This window comes from Leopardus geoffroyi, chromosome E2, assembly GCF_018350155.1.
Source record: "Leopardus geoffroyi isolate Oge1 chromosome E2, O.geoffroyi_Oge1_pat1.0, whole genome shotgun sequence".
NCBI classification, from domain to species: domain Eukaryota; kingdom Metazoa; phylum Chordata; class Mammalia; order Carnivora; family Felidae; genus Leopardus; species Leopardus geoffroyi.
Window position 1 is genome coordinate 9,776,737 of NC_059335.1, and position 17,438 is coordinate 9,794,174.

The 17,438-nt window shown below is 49.4% G+C and overlaps 1 protein-coding gene across 1 annotated transcript in view; it reads left to right on the forward strand.

The window, feature by feature from the left end:
• The first annotated feature begins 780 nt into the window (after positions 1 to 780).
• ZNF541 (zinc finger protein 541) overlaps positions 781 to 17,438 on the forward strand; it is a 43,291-nt gene continuing 26,633 nt past the window's right edge. The window contains exons 1-2 of the mRNA XM_045441886.1: positions 781 to 1,944; positions 12,718 to 13,117. Of these exons, the coding sequence (XP_045297842.1) occupies positions 12,811 to 13,117 (307 nt within the window). The 5' untranslated portion in view covers positions 781 to 1,944; positions 12,718 to 12,810. The remainder of the gene's footprint in view (positions 1,945 to 12,717; positions 13,118 to 17,438) is intronic.

The window sequence follows — 17,438 nt, forward strand, 5'->3', positions numbered from 1 at the left end:
GGCTCGGCGCCAACACAACAAGGAAGGGCAGCCCCGCACCTTCCGAAGCCCCGGAGGGGCAGGTCTCCGTGGCTTCCGCGCGCGCCTCGGCGGCCTCGGGGACACGCGGGGCTGCCTCGCTGGGCCCCACGACCCTGCCAGGGCGGGTCCCGCTCTCGCAGCACCCATCGCGGGACACCGAAGCTCGGAGCGGGCCCCAGGGAGCCGGGAGTCCCTCGCCGCCGCGTTCTAACGCCGCCCTCCAGGGACAATGGCCGGGGCCGCGGGGCTCTCGGCCTCTGTAAGCGGCTACTGGGGGGCCGGCCCCTCCCCCCGCGGCCCCTTCCCGGGCTCCGCCTTCACGCCCTCCCGCCCTCAACGGCCCTCCTCGCAAAATGGCGACCAACCGCCTCCTTTCCCGCCCGCCGCGGGTCCCTTGACCGCGCCAGGCCCCGCCCCCCCGTGCGTGGCCCCGCCCCTCAGCGGAGGCCGAATAGCCGCCGCGACTTCGCCGCCGGGCGGCACGCGCCGGGAGCCCGGGCGGCGCGAGGCGCGCGCGAGGCGGCCCTGGGCGTCGTGAAGCGACCCGCAGCCACGCCCGCGCGCCCGCGCCGCGGGTCAGCGGGCCGCTCCGGGGGCGGTCCCGGCTGCGCGTGCGCGCCGGGTCGGCGGGCGGCGCGAGGGAGGCAGGGGGCCGCTGGGAGGCCCGCGAGGCGCGAGGCCGGCGCGCGAGCCCCCGGGGGCGGGTAAAACCCGGTTGCTGCTGCCCCTGCCCCCTCCCTTTCCTCCCTACCCCCCCTCCCTGCCCCTCCTCACTTTTCAACCCCTCCCCTCTTTTAATATCTAATTTGTGTATATGTTTGTTTTTTAGGGGGCCCCTCGCCCTTTCGAGGGTCCGCAGCAGGCGCGGCGGGCGCCCCTCACCCCGCATCACGCACGCACCTTCTGCATCCCAACAGCTCCGGGCCCCGCTGCACCCCCGCCGCCGCTTCCCCCTTGGAGAATACTCTCCTCAGGGGCCCCCGGCCCGCTGCATCCCCTTGTTTTTTCCTCCCCCGCCCCCCAGGCCCCAACTGCCCCCTGGCAGCTCCCCAGCTCGTGCCTCGGGCCCTACCCGATCTCTCCGCGGTTTTTGCACCGCGGCCTTGCATTCGCCCTCGCTTCCAGGCCTCCTGCTAAAAATCCCCATGCCTCTGGAATAGGGGACCCAGATTGGCGTGGTTTTTTTTTTTTTAGGATCTCCCAGCAAAACCCAAAAATCTTTCCTCTCTTCTTTGATTTATACCCCTCGCCGTCCTTTTAGGCACTTCCTCTAGCAAGAAAATCTATATATATATGTATTATAAAATACATATATTGTATATCTTTCCCCCAGTTTTTCCTCCATCCAGGGTAACTTTCCAGCAAAAATTGTTTCTTCCCACCAAGAGCCCCCCCCCTTTTGTAGTATCTTTCCACTGATAACAAACCAACTCAGTTCGGCCAGTTTCTCTTTCACCTAATAATTTGTTTTTCCAACCCTCTTTCCCAACTCTCCGGCAAAAAATCCCTTTTCATCCCCAGTTCTACCCCAGTTAGGCTTTTCCCAGCAAACCCTTCCAGGTCCCTTCCCGAGGAAAGAAAATAAGGCAAGGAAGACAAATTAACTTTCCCTTAAAACAAAAGCCCCTTTCCCATCTAGATCTCCCTGGTTTAGTATTGCTTTCTTCCTCCTTCCAAAAATTGCCCATCTTGCCCAACTTTACACCTGTGTGCTTGCTTCTTTGGGGACCCAACATCTGAATGCCCCTTCTTCCTCTCTACCCCCTGCTTCCAGGGCAAAAGAAGTTGGATGAGTGTCCTGAATTTACTACTCAGAGTTCCAGGAGGAAATATCCAGTGGTCTGACGGTCATCTGAATCCCCTCCCTGTGGGGCCTGAACCGGGCCCTCCTGTTCCCTGGAGAGTCACTCCTTTGCTCTTCTGGTGAGTCTTTTCCCTTTTGCCCTTGTTCCAAAGATACCTACTTTGTCAGATGGATTCCCTTCTTTCTCAGAAGGGTTTCGAATTGATCCGAGAGTCTCTGTACCCACAGGGAAACCATTACAAGTTGCTGCTTTGGGAAGTCAGATGAGGAAGAGGTTATTTGTTGTGCCTGTTGACGTCTCTGGAGGAAGGCAGACATTATTACGTTGATCTATGTTTCATTGTTTATTGCAAAAATGCTTTTTCCCTCCTTCTGGTTCAGGGTAGCAACTCAGATACCTCCAGGGAACAGGCAGGTAAAGGCCTGCAGGTGAACCAAAGATCGTGGGCCCCCTCTGAGTGATCCCCGCCAGTGGAAATGACCAAGTGGAAGTTTGTTTGTTTGTTTTTTGAGATGAGACCAGAACACTGACCTGTGTGAAACTTTTTGATCTTTAAATGGTGACAGTGAATTTAATCGGTATTCAAAGACAGCATGGAGCGCTTATAAAACATGGTGGCCGGCCACCAGTTTGGACTATTTGATTCAGGGTTCCTTCCTGTGTTAGACACACATGCACAGATGCACACCCGCGTGGGTATGTGTGTACCTGCAAGACTTTTCTTCCTCCTGAGAGCCACAGTTCTCCGACTTTTTGATCTTGTAAAATTATTGAAGATTCAAGAGTTGGTGCGTGTGAACTATATATGCTGACATTTGCTGTGTTGTAAGTCAAATAAGCCTCAGTGGCTCCCGGGTGGCTCGGTCGGTTAAGCGGCTGACTTCGGCTCAGGTCATGATCTCACAGTTTGTGAGTTCGAGCCCCGCGTCGGGCTCTGTGCTGGCAGCTCAGAGCCTGGAGCCTGCTTCGGGTTCTGTGTCTCCTTCTCTCTCTGCCCTTCCCCCACTCGTGCTCTGTCTCTCTCTCTCTCTCTCCCCAAAGTAAATAAACATTAAAAAGTTAAAAAAAAAAAGTCAAATAAACTTTAAAGATACTCATTTAAAAGTAACAGTAGTAAACTCGTTATATATTAACAAAATTGACTTTTTAAAGACTGCATTTCAGAAAACAAGATTTAGTGAGGATAGTAGGCATTGTTTTACCTTTTTCGAGTCATCTGGAATCTCATATATTTGCTTCTGCATTCAGCCTCTGCAGATATATCCTGTAGCTTCCGGAGGGTTTCACCGAGAATTAAAAAGGCAGATAATGTCTGAATGTTATTATGAAGATAGTTTGGACCTCGAAGACTCCCTGAAAGATTCCTGAGGACCCCAGGGTTCCCCACCCCCATCCACCTCACTTTGAAAAGGCTGTTGTAGATGTGTTTTTTTTACATTTTTTTTTTTAATTTTTTTTTTTTTTCAACGTTTATTTATTTTTGGGACAGAGAGAGACAGAGCATGAACGGGGGAGGGGCAGAGAGAGAGAGGGAGACACAGAATCGGAAACAGGCTCCAGGCTCTGAGCCATCAGCCCAGAGCCCGACGCGGGGCTCGAACTCACGGACCGCGAGATCGTGACCTGGCTGAAGTCGGACGCCTAACCGACTGCGCCACCCAGGCGCCCCTACATTTTTTTTTTAATGTTTATTTTTGAGAGAGAGGGAGAGAGACAGAGGGTGCGTGGGGGAGGGGCAGAGAGGGAAACAAACACAGAATCCAAAGCAGGTTCTAGGCTCTGACCTGTCAGCACAGAACCATGAACCCGTGAGATCATGACCTGAACCAAAGTCAGACACTTAACCGACTGAGCCACCCAGGCGCCCCCGCTGTTGTAGATGTTAATGCTCATTTGCATTTTACGCTGGGATCAGCTTTTGGAATGAGAAACTTTAATGTCTCTTTTCCTCCCTTAGTTAATTCTATGTAAGAAAATTTCCTGGAAAGCATAGTCCTAGCCGTCTTGATTCTTCCACGTCTTCGTTCTCTTCCGTATCGTATGTAAGCTTTAAATCTACTCTTTTAATGAGCGAGAGACCAGGAATCCCGGTCTCCAGTGTGGTCGTAGGTGAGGGCTTTGAGGTCAGACTACCCCCCAGGGTTGAATTCTAACCTTGATTTTGGGCAAGTTGCTGTTGTGGGAATTGTATGATCTATAAGTGATTCCAATTGTGCCTGGCATATGATAGAGCCTCCGTAAGTGTTTGCTGCTGTTGTTACTATAATGATCATTATTACAGGGGTGAGGCAGGAAGAAAGTGAGGCCTAGGAGCTGGAGGGCCATGGCTCTCTCCAGAGACGGCAGTCGTCCCTCACCTCTCTCTTTTGATAGCCATCAGGAAATGCAAAATCTTAATAATTTTCAAGAGAAGTCAGAAATTAATATACTTGGTTGAAATCTCCCCATTAAGAAAAATGTTGGTGACCCAGTTTTTTTTTAATGCTTATTTATTTACTTTTGAGAGAGAGAGACAGAGAGCAGGAGCCAGGGAGGGACAGAGAGCGACACAGAATCCGAAGCAGGCTCCAGGCTCTGAGCTGTCAGCACGGAGCCAAACGCGGGACTTGAGCCCCAAAACTGCAAGATCGTGACCTGAGCGGAGGTCGGTCGCTCAACCGACTGAGCCACCCAGGCGCCCCGGTGACTGACCCAATTTTGAAAAACACCGTGCAGGCCAAACAAAACAGGCCTACAGTTCAGATAACGTCTGGAGTGGGGAAACGAGGAAAGAATTTGCATAGCTGGGTCTCAGTCTCTCTTATTTTCCGGCTTCCAAGGGTCTGATCTTAACTCAGATGTGATCACTCTCTCCCCGCTAGCATTCATGCAGAGAGGGAAAGGAGAACGTGGTGTTTGGGGGGGGGAAGAAAAGAAAAAAAAAAAGGCCCGCAGTGGAATCTTGTCACTCACCAGTGAAAGGGATGCTGAGAGCTTTCTTTGATCAGAGTTAGTTCTGTGCCAGGCAAGATGCTGTGAGAAGTGTTCACACAGAAGGCAGAGGCACAGCCGTCCCAGAGCTTGCAGTCTGGGGAAAATAGAAGAACTTGAAAGATAATTAAATTCCGGGGCCATCTGGGGTAAGTATTAAGTGGAATGCCAGACAAGCGCTCATGGAGTTCGGAAGGAGGGAGAAATCATCTCAGACTCGTCATGCTGGGAGGAGCCGTTTAGGCTTTTGAACGGTTTCATTTGGTAAAGCGGAGCAAAGAGAAGTTGCATAAATCAGGGTCATAAAGAAAGAGGTCTCCAGGGCATATAGACCAGGGGATATAAACGAGTGAGGTGGGAGGATGTGAGCGATTTTGTTTCTTGAGAGAGAGACAAAGAGAGTGCGGGCAGGGGAGGGGCAGAGAGAGAGGGAGAATCTCAAGCAGGCTGTGCCATCAGAGCAGAGCCCGACCCAGGGCTTGAACGCACAAACCGTGACATCGTGACCTGAGCCGATGTCGGCACTTAACCTGCTGAGCCACCCAGGCGCCCCTTGAGATTTTTCAATAGAAGTTGAAAGAAAGCCTCACTTCTATGAGAAATCTCGAGATCTGCAGTGAGTTCCAGTGTGGTTGGTAGCTGCTAGGCACTTGTAACTATGCTCATTTCAATTTAACGAAATGGAAATAAAATAAATAATTTCGTGCCTCAGTTGCTCATCCTGCACTCTCTAGGCGCTCATTAGCCGCTTTGTGGCTAGGGGCTGTCGTTGGACAGTGCAGACTTAGAACATTTCCCTCAGCACAGAAACTTCTTTTGGACAGCGATGCCCTATCCAAAAGAAGTCGGACAGATTTTTCGACTTGATAACCAATAGAAAATACTCAGATTAGCTACAGGCTAAATAAACCTTTTGGGGAACCAATAAGTGTTTAGATTGTTCCCTCCTTACCATCCAGACAGTGCCACAGTAGATGTTATTTACCCGATGGTGTCCGTGTTGCTGCAGGCGAGAACCTGTGGCAGATTAATTTCCCAAGAGGCTGTAGCATTTCACAGGAGACTCCCTGTCTCCTCCTGCTCCTACCCGTCATGGAATGACACGCCTTTTTAGGAAAAGAAAAACATGAAAATTGCTTTGGATCCCTACTGCCGGCTTCAATTGTTTTGCAAACCATTGAACAAGGCACCGATGACGATCAAATAAGCAAGGCGTATATTTCTAAAGCTTACGGTTTTTGTGCCGCCGTAAAGCCAAAATCAGTTTGCAAATTAAACGTAAACAAATGCAGCCAAACCGGTGTAATTCCAATTACAAATGTTAGTTTAATGGGAGAGGTGCCATTTTGCTGAAACCTAATAGCTTCCTTGAAACCAACGGTTGCCCTGGGCCCCTGTGGGTTTAGCAGACCCTGAGACGGCTCAGCTCTCCCGTCCCTTTTCCTCAGTTTGAACTGCAGCCAGGCCTGCGTCTGTACCACCATGTGTTTTGGCTTTGAGGTGACCCCAAAGGCATAAACACGAGCGGAATCTATCCTCTTCTCGTTAGCCTGTGGCAATTAAAATCGTCCTTTTTGTTTTTTTTAATGTTTTTTTTTTTTTCAACGTTTATTTATTTTTGGGACAGAGAGAGACAGAGCATGAACGGGGGAGGGGCAGAGAGAGAGGGAGACACAGAATCGGAAACAGGCTTCAGGCTCTGAGCCATCAGCCCAGAGCCCGACGCGGGGCTCGAACTCACGGACCGCGAGATCGTGACCTGAGCTGAAGTCGGACGCTTAACCGACTGCGCCACCCAGGCGCCCCAAAATCGTCCTTTTTGGCGTCAGTGCAATTATAATCATACCCCGGGCATTGAAACCAAACGCTAGTACTGTATTATAAGGCAGTAAACCAGTAATCCGCATAGACTGGTTTTCTTCTTTTGGGTCATTCTCCAAATGAAAACACAAAATTATAAAATTCGTGGAAAGAATTGGGAATGCCTGCAAGGTTCCAGGGGACCACAAGCCCTCCCCACGGGGATTAGCGGGCAGCTCTGTACGTAGAAGGTGCTAAAACTTGTCGAATCAAATTTATCTGTTGGCAGAACAAGAACAAGTTCAATATTGGCTGAGGGGAGGGGGGCTTGCTTTACTAACTGGAAAAGGTTGTAAATGTAAAAACGTGGCTTTTGGACTCAGGGCTTGCCTGGCCGAAGTGGTAGTGAGACCAGTCTTTTCTGTGGACCACGGGCGGGTGTTGGAAAGCAGGTGATTTGGCATGGGGGGAATTCTGCCCCCATCCGGCACCTCTTGTGCTTTCTAGATTAATCGGTTCAGCGCAGTCTACGGTTTAATTGATAGCAAGTTAGTATTGTGTACCGGGTAAAAACATGAGCCCTAAAGTCCGATTACCTGGGTTTAAGGTCCGGCCCAACTCCTTGTCAGGCATGTGACTTGTGACAAATCCCTTAGCGTCTCAGAGTCCATTTCCTTCTTTGTAAAATGGAAATGATAGAGCACCAACCTCTGGGTTGTAGACAGAAGCGAGTGAATGGACGCACAGGAAGCTCTCGGTGTGATACCTGAGAAGGAGAAAGGGCTTAATATCTCATTTCATTAAATATTGTTTCGTTTCCTTTCAAACGATGCTTCCTATTGAATTAGCTGGTTTTTATTATCAGAATATGAAAAAAAGCGACGGCTTCTTTCCCCCTCGGAGCACCACAGACAGTTTATCGCAGCACCATACGAGAAACTTTAGAACTGGCAGAGAAATTCATTGTGCCTCAGAACATAAGTCTCTATGGTCCACACCGCCTGCTTTGCGGTTTAGAAACCCGAAAAGCTCTAACGGTGCCACGGTGTCGCAGACCTCATTTAATGGGCGAGCCTGAACTCACGGTATTTATTCCGTTTACTCTGAATAGTCAGAGGTGTCAGTGCAGAAACAATGATTTGGTTACCAGGTGCTGCCCCAGACCCACTGAAGGTTACTTAAAATACGGCATTTGCATCGATTTACTCCGAATTCTGAACCCTAGGACTCACTTGGGCCTCAGAGTTGTAGTACAGGATTGTGGGCCTGTGTTCGACTTCTGAGTCCCCCCCAGTAGGCTGGCTACAGACACACAGGTAGATGCGAAATGGGAAATGCAGATGTTGTGGGCCCAGCTGTTCTGTTCCCTTTCAACGTGGAAAGGTTAAACACCGTAGCAACCAGTAGCCTAGGAATCTAGGCCCAAACTCCGGTTACTCTAGGATCCACCAGGTACGTTATCGGTGAGTCCTCAAGCGTTTATTAAATGTCTAGGTGAGGGCAGAATTGTTCATCATAGCCCAAACCGGACACAAGCCAAATGCCCATCACCAGCAGATGAATGGATGACGAAGATGTGCAATATGCAGACGGCGAAATGTTATTTGTCCATAAAAAGTAATGAAGTAATGGTGCGTGCTGTGGCGTGGATTAACCTTGAAGACACCGTTCTTAGTGAAAGCAGCGGCCATTAAAGGCCTCATGTGGTTTGATTCCATCGTTTGTGCGAAACGGTCGGCCCTCTCGTTGAGCCATACTTTGTTTGCCTGCCTTGTCATTTTTTGTTGAGAAAATGGACATTTTTGCATATTATAATGCAGTGATTCTCGGAATCCGGTTCTCCTTCCCCTACCCCAGAGTGTGTGGTTTCTGCTTGTGGGTTGTAATGTCTGGATAGTGACTTTTGCAGACTCTGTTTGTAGACTGTATTCTTTGTCGTGTGCGGTCAGGGGAATTCTCTGTTCTGTTAAGCTTGCGGTCAGCTAGTGATTCGGCAGGGATTTCCTTAAATGCCTGGAACCCCAACATATCTCCTCGTCTTGGCAGTTGGGCTCTGGGTGGGTGTTGGGACACCCTGTTGGTTCTCAGCAGGAGTTTACATCTCTGCCTTCCCCCTCTTCCTGCTTTCACAGACCGAAGGTCAGCCAGAGGTGAGAGCTTAGAGCCTTCACGAGTGTTTTCTGAGCAGGTGCCTGCCCTGGGCACGTGGTCTTCTAGATTCCTTCAAATACGTGGAAGGTTTTCATTTTTAAAATTTTATTTCAGTGTTGGTTTCCTAGAGTCCACAGTTTACATTAGGATTCATTCTTTGTGCTGTGTAGTTTCGTGGGTTTGGGCTAATGCAAAATGTCATGTGCCTACCATGACAGCATCATGCAGAATAGTTTCAGTCCCCTCCAAGTCCCTCCTGTGCGTTACCTATTCATCCCTCCTCCCTCCCCTGGAGCCCTGGCAACCTCCAACCTTTTAGCGTCTCTACAGTTTTTCCTTTTCCAGAATGACGTATGGTTGGAATCAAAATCTGTAGTGTTTTCAGGCCAACTTTTTTCACTTAGCAACACACATGTAAGTTTCCTCCATGTCCTCTTGTGGCTTGATAGCTCCTCGCTTTTTATCACCGGATAACATTCCATTGTACGCAGGTACCGTAGTTGGGTTATCCATTCTCCCATTGAGGGACGTTGTGGTTGCTTCTAGTTGTTGGCAGTTATGAATAAAGCTGCTATAAACATTTGTGTGGACATAAATTTCCAGCTCACTGGGGATAGATACCAAGGGGTATGATGGCTGGATTGGATGGTGAGATGATGTTTAGCTTTGTAAGGAACTGCCAGCATGGAAGCTTTTCAGAGCCCTTACTCTCTCCAGAGCCTCTCGCTCTCACTGTCCGGCTCTTCTTCCCCGGCTTTCAGTGACATGTCTGTTGGCCCCAATTAATATCCTTTGCTCTGGGGTTGTAGCACCTGGTTCATTGCCTTTGTTTTGTCTTTTTATTTTTATTTTTTTAAGGTTTAGGTTTTTTTGAGAGAGAGAGAGTGTGTGTGCACGAGCGGGGGAGGGGCAGAGAGAGCCAGAGGCAGACATAGACTCCGAAGCAGGCTCCAGGCTCCAGGCTCCAAGCTGTCAGCACAGAGCCCGACATGGCCTTGAACCCACGAACCGTGACATCATGACCGGAGCTGAGATTAGACGCTTAACTGACTGAGCCACCCAGGCGCCCCTAATTTTTCTATTGTTGAGTATCTTTTTATTGAAGTATAATTAACACACGCTGTTATATCAGTTTCCATACCATAATGCCTTTGATGTTTTTAACAAATGCCATCCCCGTGGCTGTTCTCTGCTCTCAGAAAGTTCCAAGTTAGGCAAAATCAAGGCAAGACCTTTGTGTTAGCCCTTCAGGAGCCATCCGACAGGTCAAGACAGACAACCTCAGCTGTTTGAGAACAAGGTCATCTCTGCCCCCTTCTGCACCAGGAGCCCACACCAGAACGTGCCTTCAAAATCACTGCTGAGCCGGGGAATGGGGGATAGGACAGGAGTCGGTTCAAATGCCACAGGGCCCTCCCACCAAGTTTCATTCACCTTTGACTTGCTGAGGGTTCCTTTGGTTGCTGTGAACTTTTGACCACTTTCCAGAGTTCCGGTAAAGTTGACTTTTTCATTGTTTCTGTGGTAGTACGGGTGGGAAGTTTTTAAATTGCTAACTCAGTCTTTTTATTTGTCACAGGGCTATGCAGATAGTCTGTTTCCTCTTGACTCAGTTTGATAATTTGTGTCTTTCTAGGAACTTGTCCATTTTTCTCTAATTTACCTAATTTGTTGACATAGTAATCTTTTATAATCCTTTCTATCTTTGTTCTGAATTCTAATTTTAGTAACTTGAGTCTTTTTTAATTTTTTTGTCTCTTTTTGAGTGGGGTAAATTCCAGTTGTTGAGATGTTACATAGTTTATTGTTTTTCTTTTGGTAGTTATGCTGAGATTTTTTTTTTCTTGGTGTGCATACTTAAAGTACAAAGTAAATCGTTGTCTTTTCCAAACGGTTCAAAGCCTGTATTCGTCGTTGAGCCAAGGTCTATGAGCAGTGCCTTGCCGGGAAAAGTCTGTGTTGCTCCCGCTCGAAAGCTAGTTTTCCTGGGTGTTGAGTTCTGTGCCGGCTCTCACCCTTCCTTCGTCTGCTGGCGGTGTCATTCCTTGTCTCCTAGCCTCCTCTGAGAAGTCTTCCATCAGGCTAGTCATCATCCCCCTTTGTAGACTGTCTGCCTCCCTTCTGGTAGTTTTTAGCATTTTCTCTCTGTCTTCAGTGGTCTGCAGTTCCGCTGCTGTGTGTTGGGGAGTAAATTCATTTTTACTCTAACTGCTCCGCCTGGCAGTGCTTGGTCATTAACCATGTATCTTCAAGAACTGTGATCTTTAGGGGCGCCTGGGTGGCTCGGTCAGTTGAGTGTCCACCTTCGGCTCAGGTCATGATCTCACGGTCCGTGAGTTCGAGCCCCGCGTCGGGCTCTGTGCTGACAGCTCAGAGGCTGGAGCCTGCTTCGGATTCTGTATCTCCCTCTCTCTCTGCCCCTCCCCTGCTCAAGCTCTGTCTCTCAAAAATAAGTAAAACATTAGAAAATTAAAAAAAAAAAGAATTAGGATCTTGAAGTCTGGGATCCTGTGTCCCTGTGATTCTGGAAGCTCCTCTCCCATTATCTCTTCAAGATGCCGTGTCTCGCAGGGAGCCTGGCTGGCTGGCTCAGTTGGAAGAATGTGGGACTCTTGATCTTGGGGTTATGAGTTCAAGTCCCACATTGGGTGTAGAGATTACTTAAAAGTAAAATCCTTAAAAAAAAAAAAAAAAGATGCTCGTTTCCCGTATTCTCTCCTCTTCCCTTTTGGGATTCCTATTGGACATCGTTAGGTTTTTGCATTTGCTTCTCCATCTGTGCTCTCTCAGTTTCCTGTTCATAGTTTCCATTTCTATATCTCTCTGTGCTGAATCCTGGGGGGATTTCCCCAGATTGCTCTCTGCCAGTTCATTATGTCTGTCTTCAGCACTGTCTCATCTGTTAGCCCTTCTAGTGCGCTTTTAACTTCAATGTCTTTCATGGACGTTTCATTTGTTTCTTTTTAAAAGTGGTTGTTCTGTCCCGCGCTGACTTATTCTTTTCTCAGGCTAGGTTCTGTTGTCTCTCACTGCTCCATTTTCTTCCCAGTTCTTGGGGTTCTTCTCTAAGGCTTGGGGGCAAGAGTTTTTTCTTTTTCTTTGTTTAGTTTTCCCGTGGATGGCCTGGCTCTTCCAGGGGCCCAGGTCTCCACTGCCCGTAAGCTCAGGGACCTGTTTTCTTTTCTCATGTGTCTGTTACGACCCCAGGTCCCAGCCTCCAGGGTAATGCACTTTAATAGGAATATAAATATGAGCCGTATATAGGATTTCAAGTTTTCTGGTAGCCACATTGAGGAACTAAGAAGAAGCAGGTGACAGTAATTTTAATAACATGCTTGACCCACTGTATCCAAAATATTATCATTTCAACGTGTAGTAATTTAGAAACATACTAAACTTACTTTTTTTTTTTTTTTTTTTTTGTACCAAGTCATCCAAATCCAGTGTGTGTGTTAGACTCACAGCGTGTCTTAGTCTGGGCCAGTCACATTTCAAGTCTTCACAGCCATGTATGACTAGTTGCCACCACGTTGGACAACAGATTCGGTATCTGAGTCTGATTTTCCCCTCAGGCCAACCTGAACTTACACGAGTTTTCTTTGCGTTTTCTCATTGTTGCTGGCACATGGGGTTTTACCTGTCTCTTGCGCCTGGCTGTGTATTCAAAATGACCTTTTGTCATATTTCTCGTGTTTATAGCTGGAGAAAGAGGTCAGTTCAGTCCTCCATGTTGCCGGAAATCCTTTCATTTATTCCTTACAACAACCTTATGACGGAGGTACTCTTATGCCCAGTTTACAGATGAGGAAACTGGGGCTCGTGGAGCTTAAATGACTTGCCCAAGTTCACATGGCTGTTAAGTGGCAGAGAACAGACCCAAAGACAGGTCTGTTTGAATTCCGAGTCATGGCTCTATCCGCCGTGCTGTATTGCCATCTCATAATTTTGATTCCTCCTCGTTCATTTTCAGGAATTAGACATCACCAAGAGCTCTCCGTGACTCCTTACACGGCCTTGCTTGTCTGGAGAGTAGCTCTTGGCCAAGACCTGGCAGTCACGAGCCATGGACCGGTATAGCCTTGGGGATGAGGACGCCCTTCCTCCAGAGGTGCACCTCCCTTCGTTTTCCGAGAGCCAGGGACTCCATTGCAGCGACACCCTCGACCGGGATCTGGGTCCCAGCGCACGAGACCTGCTCTATGCCGGACTGAGTGGTTTGGACCTGGACCCCAGCCTCCCAGCCCCTGACATGCCCAACGAGGCACTGGAGGACAACTTAGACGCCCTGTCCCTGTACTCAGGGAAGGACAGTGACTCTGTGAAGCTGCTGGAGGAGTATGCAGACCCAGAATCTCAGGCGTCCCTACAAGGTAAGGCTGTCCCTCTGGGCCCGAGGGCCTGGAAGACTCTTTGAAAGTTCCTGTGGCCAGCTAAGGGTTGATTCTGCACGGATTAGATAAGAAAACTTTTATCTTCCACGGGTGAATAGTGAACAGGGGACAATCACTTTTTTTTTTTTTTTTAACTTGGGAATTGTTCCCAACTTCCTAGTCAAGGAAACCGAACGCTGATCCTGAGGAATAATGTCGAGAAACTCGGCTGTTCGTGGATGTCCTAATCTTGTGTGTGGTGTGGGCAGACATCTGAGTTTACAGGACACTTTCCCACCCATTACATCTCGGGGGCGCTTTTCACGTTCCCAGGATGACCTGGGATCCTGTCCGTCCACCACTGGGTTGTCTAACCTTCCCCAGCCTCAGTGTCTTCATCCGTGAAGCGGGAGGGCATCAGAAGGCCCGCTCTGCTCCCCCCCCTCCCCCCGCCAGACTAACAGCACTAAGACGCAAAGGAGGAAATGAATGCAAAAGCATCGCATAGGCTGCAGAGCGTGGGACAGATCATTGTTATTTTTATCAATATCGGTAGAATTCATCTCAGACAGCCCATTGATGCAGTTCCAAGTCTCTCTCTTCTGCGGGGGGCGGGGTGGGGGGAGTGAAAGGGTAACTGATGGAACAGTTAGAAGCCTTGGTGCAATTTTCTTTTGGCTTTTTGACTTGCCTTGAGGCTTCCACTACAAGATAAATTTGGTGTTTGTTAATTCTTTTCAAGGGTTCTTGGGTAACTCGCTTAGATGAGCTAGCTGTCTGAGCTAACAGTCTTTGATATTTAGAAAAAAAAATTTTTTTAATGTTTATTTTTGACAGAGAGAGAGAGAGAGAGTGAGTGAGTGCGGGGGAGGGGCAGAGAGAGAGGGAGACACAGAATCGGAAGCAGGCTCCAGGCTCAGAGCTGTCAGCACAGAGTCCAACACGGGGCTCGAACTCACAGACCGGGAGATCATGACCTGAGCAGAAGTCGGACGCTCGATCGACTGAGGCATCCAGGCGCCCCGGCGGCCTTTGATATTTATCATCACACCTCATGCATAGAAGGCCCCTCTGAGATGGCCCTGCAGAATAGGGGTTCATGTCAGTCGGGATAAGCATTGCAAGAAATATCCCGAAGACTTGGTAAAATGAAAAACTTGTGAAGCCCCCCCTCCTGTCCACACAAGACGCAGCAGACAAGGGGCCCGCCTCGTCACCACGTCGGAAGGCCAGAGGGCAAATCCCAGAATCCTGAGACGTGTACCTCGTTGAGGGCATTGGGCCACGCCTGGGGTGGGGGTGGGGGCCCGGTAAGGAGGGTTCTCAACCCGGCCACAGAAACTACCAGAACAACACTGGTAGCACGAATATGTGTGCATTTCACTGGGCAGAGGAGCTGGAGTTCTCACCAGATTTTCATGGGGGGAGTGGGAGGGGGGCTGTGTCCCTCTCTGCAAAATACGTCACAAGTCATCAGTCCAGTTCAACTCTTCCTAATTTTCCTTAAGCTTGAGTTTTTTCTTTTTACTTGTGAAAAAAAGGAGTCCCCTGAACATTAAATTCTAACTCCTTATGCTTCTGTGACTGAAATTCAGGTCGCTCTAAACGCATACGCTGGTGTTTGTCTTCTCAGCTAGAAAAATAGTACACGGTTCTTCAACGGGAAAAAGAGAAAATTGACAGCAGGAAGAATCCCCCAGCCTGGCTCTCACACGTCGAGTTTTTTTTTTTTTTTAATTTTTTTTTTCAACGTTTATTTATTTTTGGGACAGAGAGAGACAGAGCATGAACGGGGGAGGGGCAGAGAGAGAGGGAGACACAGAATCGGAAACAGGCTCCAGGCTCTGAGCCATCAGCCCAGAGCCCGACGCGGGGCTCGAACTCACGGACCGCGAGATCGTGACCTGGCTGAAGTCGGACGCTTAACCGACTGCGCCACCCAGGCGCCCCATCACACGTCGAGTTTTAAAAACCCGAGTGAAGTCATTCAGAAAAACATGGTTTGGCGCAGGTGTGTGAAGTGTACGAGGCTATTTGAGGTTTTTCAAACTGAGCATATTTGCTTTTTCACGAGAAGGTAGTCCCTTGTCCTGACTTACTCCACCGTGATGTTTGACCACAGTCTTGCTTGTTAGGCTGTTCGTGTTTCTGGGAACAGCTTTTTACATGAGGAGCTTCCTTTTAGGTGAGTTCTTTGGACATACCCCTCCAAGTAGGTTTGCCCATCAGAGAATACACACCGTTTGATAACCCACTTGGCTACACCACCTTCTGAGAAGATGGGGCAGCTTCCCGGGGCCGGTGACTCTGCCCGATTTTCAGTGTCATTGCCGATTGTTTTTGAATCAGTGCTAGTTTAATAGTTGGCTTTAATGAGCATTTTTATTTTATTTTACTTAAAATTTTTTTTCAGCTTATTTATTTATTTATTTTGAGAGAGAGAGAGTGAGCGGGGTGGGGCAGAGACAGAGGGAGACGGAACCCCAAGCAGGCTCCGCACTGTCAGCCCAGAGCCTGACGCAGAGCTCGAACCACAAACCACGAGACCGTGACCTGAGCCGAAACCAAGAGTCGGATGCTCAACCGACTGAGCCACCCAGGCGCCCCGTACTGAGCATTTTTAAGGTAACTTAGCAAGGTGGAGGACTTCTCTGACGGGAGTCCTCTTACTCCACATTTAAACTGTTGGGATCATTCAAACACCTGTCACGGTAACTTCTTACGCGAGGAGGAGGAGACCAGGCATGTTGAGGGACAAACGGTCTATGGCAGGACAGAGCTGGGAGACGCCAGTCCAGGCTCCCTCCTGCCGTATCTGTCACGCTGCGCCTCGGCCGGCCGCGGTCAGCCATCTGGGTCCTCCAGGCGGGCCCGCTGCCCTGGGCTGTTGGGTGCCCGGGGTCCCGGCTCTGCAGCACACTAGAGAAGTGGCGATTTCGAAGCTACCGTCTCCCGAGGTGGTCTGAGCCATCCTGAAGACCAGCGTGAACAGCAGGAAAATCTTCCACAGTCAGACGATGGTGGAGCGTCCACGAGTGCCAGCCAGGGGGTTCCGGGAGCCGGAACACGGCAGGAGCCCGCGGGGTCCTTGCGGCCACGGCCCCTGCGTTTCCAGTGACTTGAAACCAGCTTCTCTTTAGTCAGCCAAACCTATCTCTGTCTGTCGGAGCGAGACAGAAGCAGCGAGTTCCCTCCCCACACGCCGGCCCTTGGGATACTTGACGACTTGCCCCCCTCCTGCATGAACATTTCCAGTCCCTCCTCCGGCTCCTCGGGTGAATGAGTTGCAAACGTACCTGTCATCATTGTACCCAAGGAATGCAGAAAACACAGAAGCATACTCAGAGGCCCAAGAAGAGGAAAGTAAAAGTAGCCCGTAACCTACCAGTCTGGCCTGTTCTCTCTGTCGGTTTTCTGTTCAGATTTATTGGTCCTTCTCTGTTTTGTAACGGGCTGCTGTTTTCACACTGAGTAGTCACTTCATCAGATATTTATTTACTTATAAAACTGTAGAAGTTTTACCTTAAATGCTGTGTCTTAGATCCTTTACACCATAACGCGGTCACTTGCACGCCCTTTTGTCAGAAAGTAGGTTGTTTCTAACAGGAAAGACAGCGCTGCCCTTAACTGCTTTGTGGCTGCCTCTTTGTACAAATCTAGATTTCTTTCTTTCTTTCTTTTTGAGAGAGAGAGAGAGAAAGAGAGGGCGCGAGTGAGTGAGGGGCAGAGAGAAAGCATCCCAGGAGAGGTGGGGGGGGGGGCGGGGAGAGAGAGAGAGAAGGGGGGCTTAACCCAAAGCAGGCATGACCTGAGCCGAAGTCAGATGCTTAACCACCGAGCCACCCAGGCGTTCCTATATTTCTTTCTTTAAAATCCCCAAAGCGGGGGCGCCTGAGTGGCTTGGTCGGTTGAGCGTCCGACTTCGGCTCAGGTCATGATCTCGCGGTCCATGAGTTCAAGCCCCGCGTCGGGCTCTGTGCTGACCGCTCAGAGCCTGGAGCCTGTTTCGGATTCTGTGTCTCCCTCTCTCTCTGCCCCTCCTCTGTTCATGCTCTGTCTCTCTCTGTCTCAAAAATAAATAAACGTTAAAAAAAATAAAAAAATAAAATAAAATAAATGACTTTTAAAATCCCCAAAGCGGAATTGACTGGAAGAAAGCGTTTATACTTCTCTGAGGTTTCGGATTATGTCTTTCTGCTTGTCCTTCTGAGGGTGCCGTGGATGGCCTAGACACGAAGCCCGACCCGTGTTGGTCACCTTGTCCTAGAAGCGCTTCCGACCACCGCCGCCCCTCTGAGTGTGGTGCCGGAACCGAGTGCCA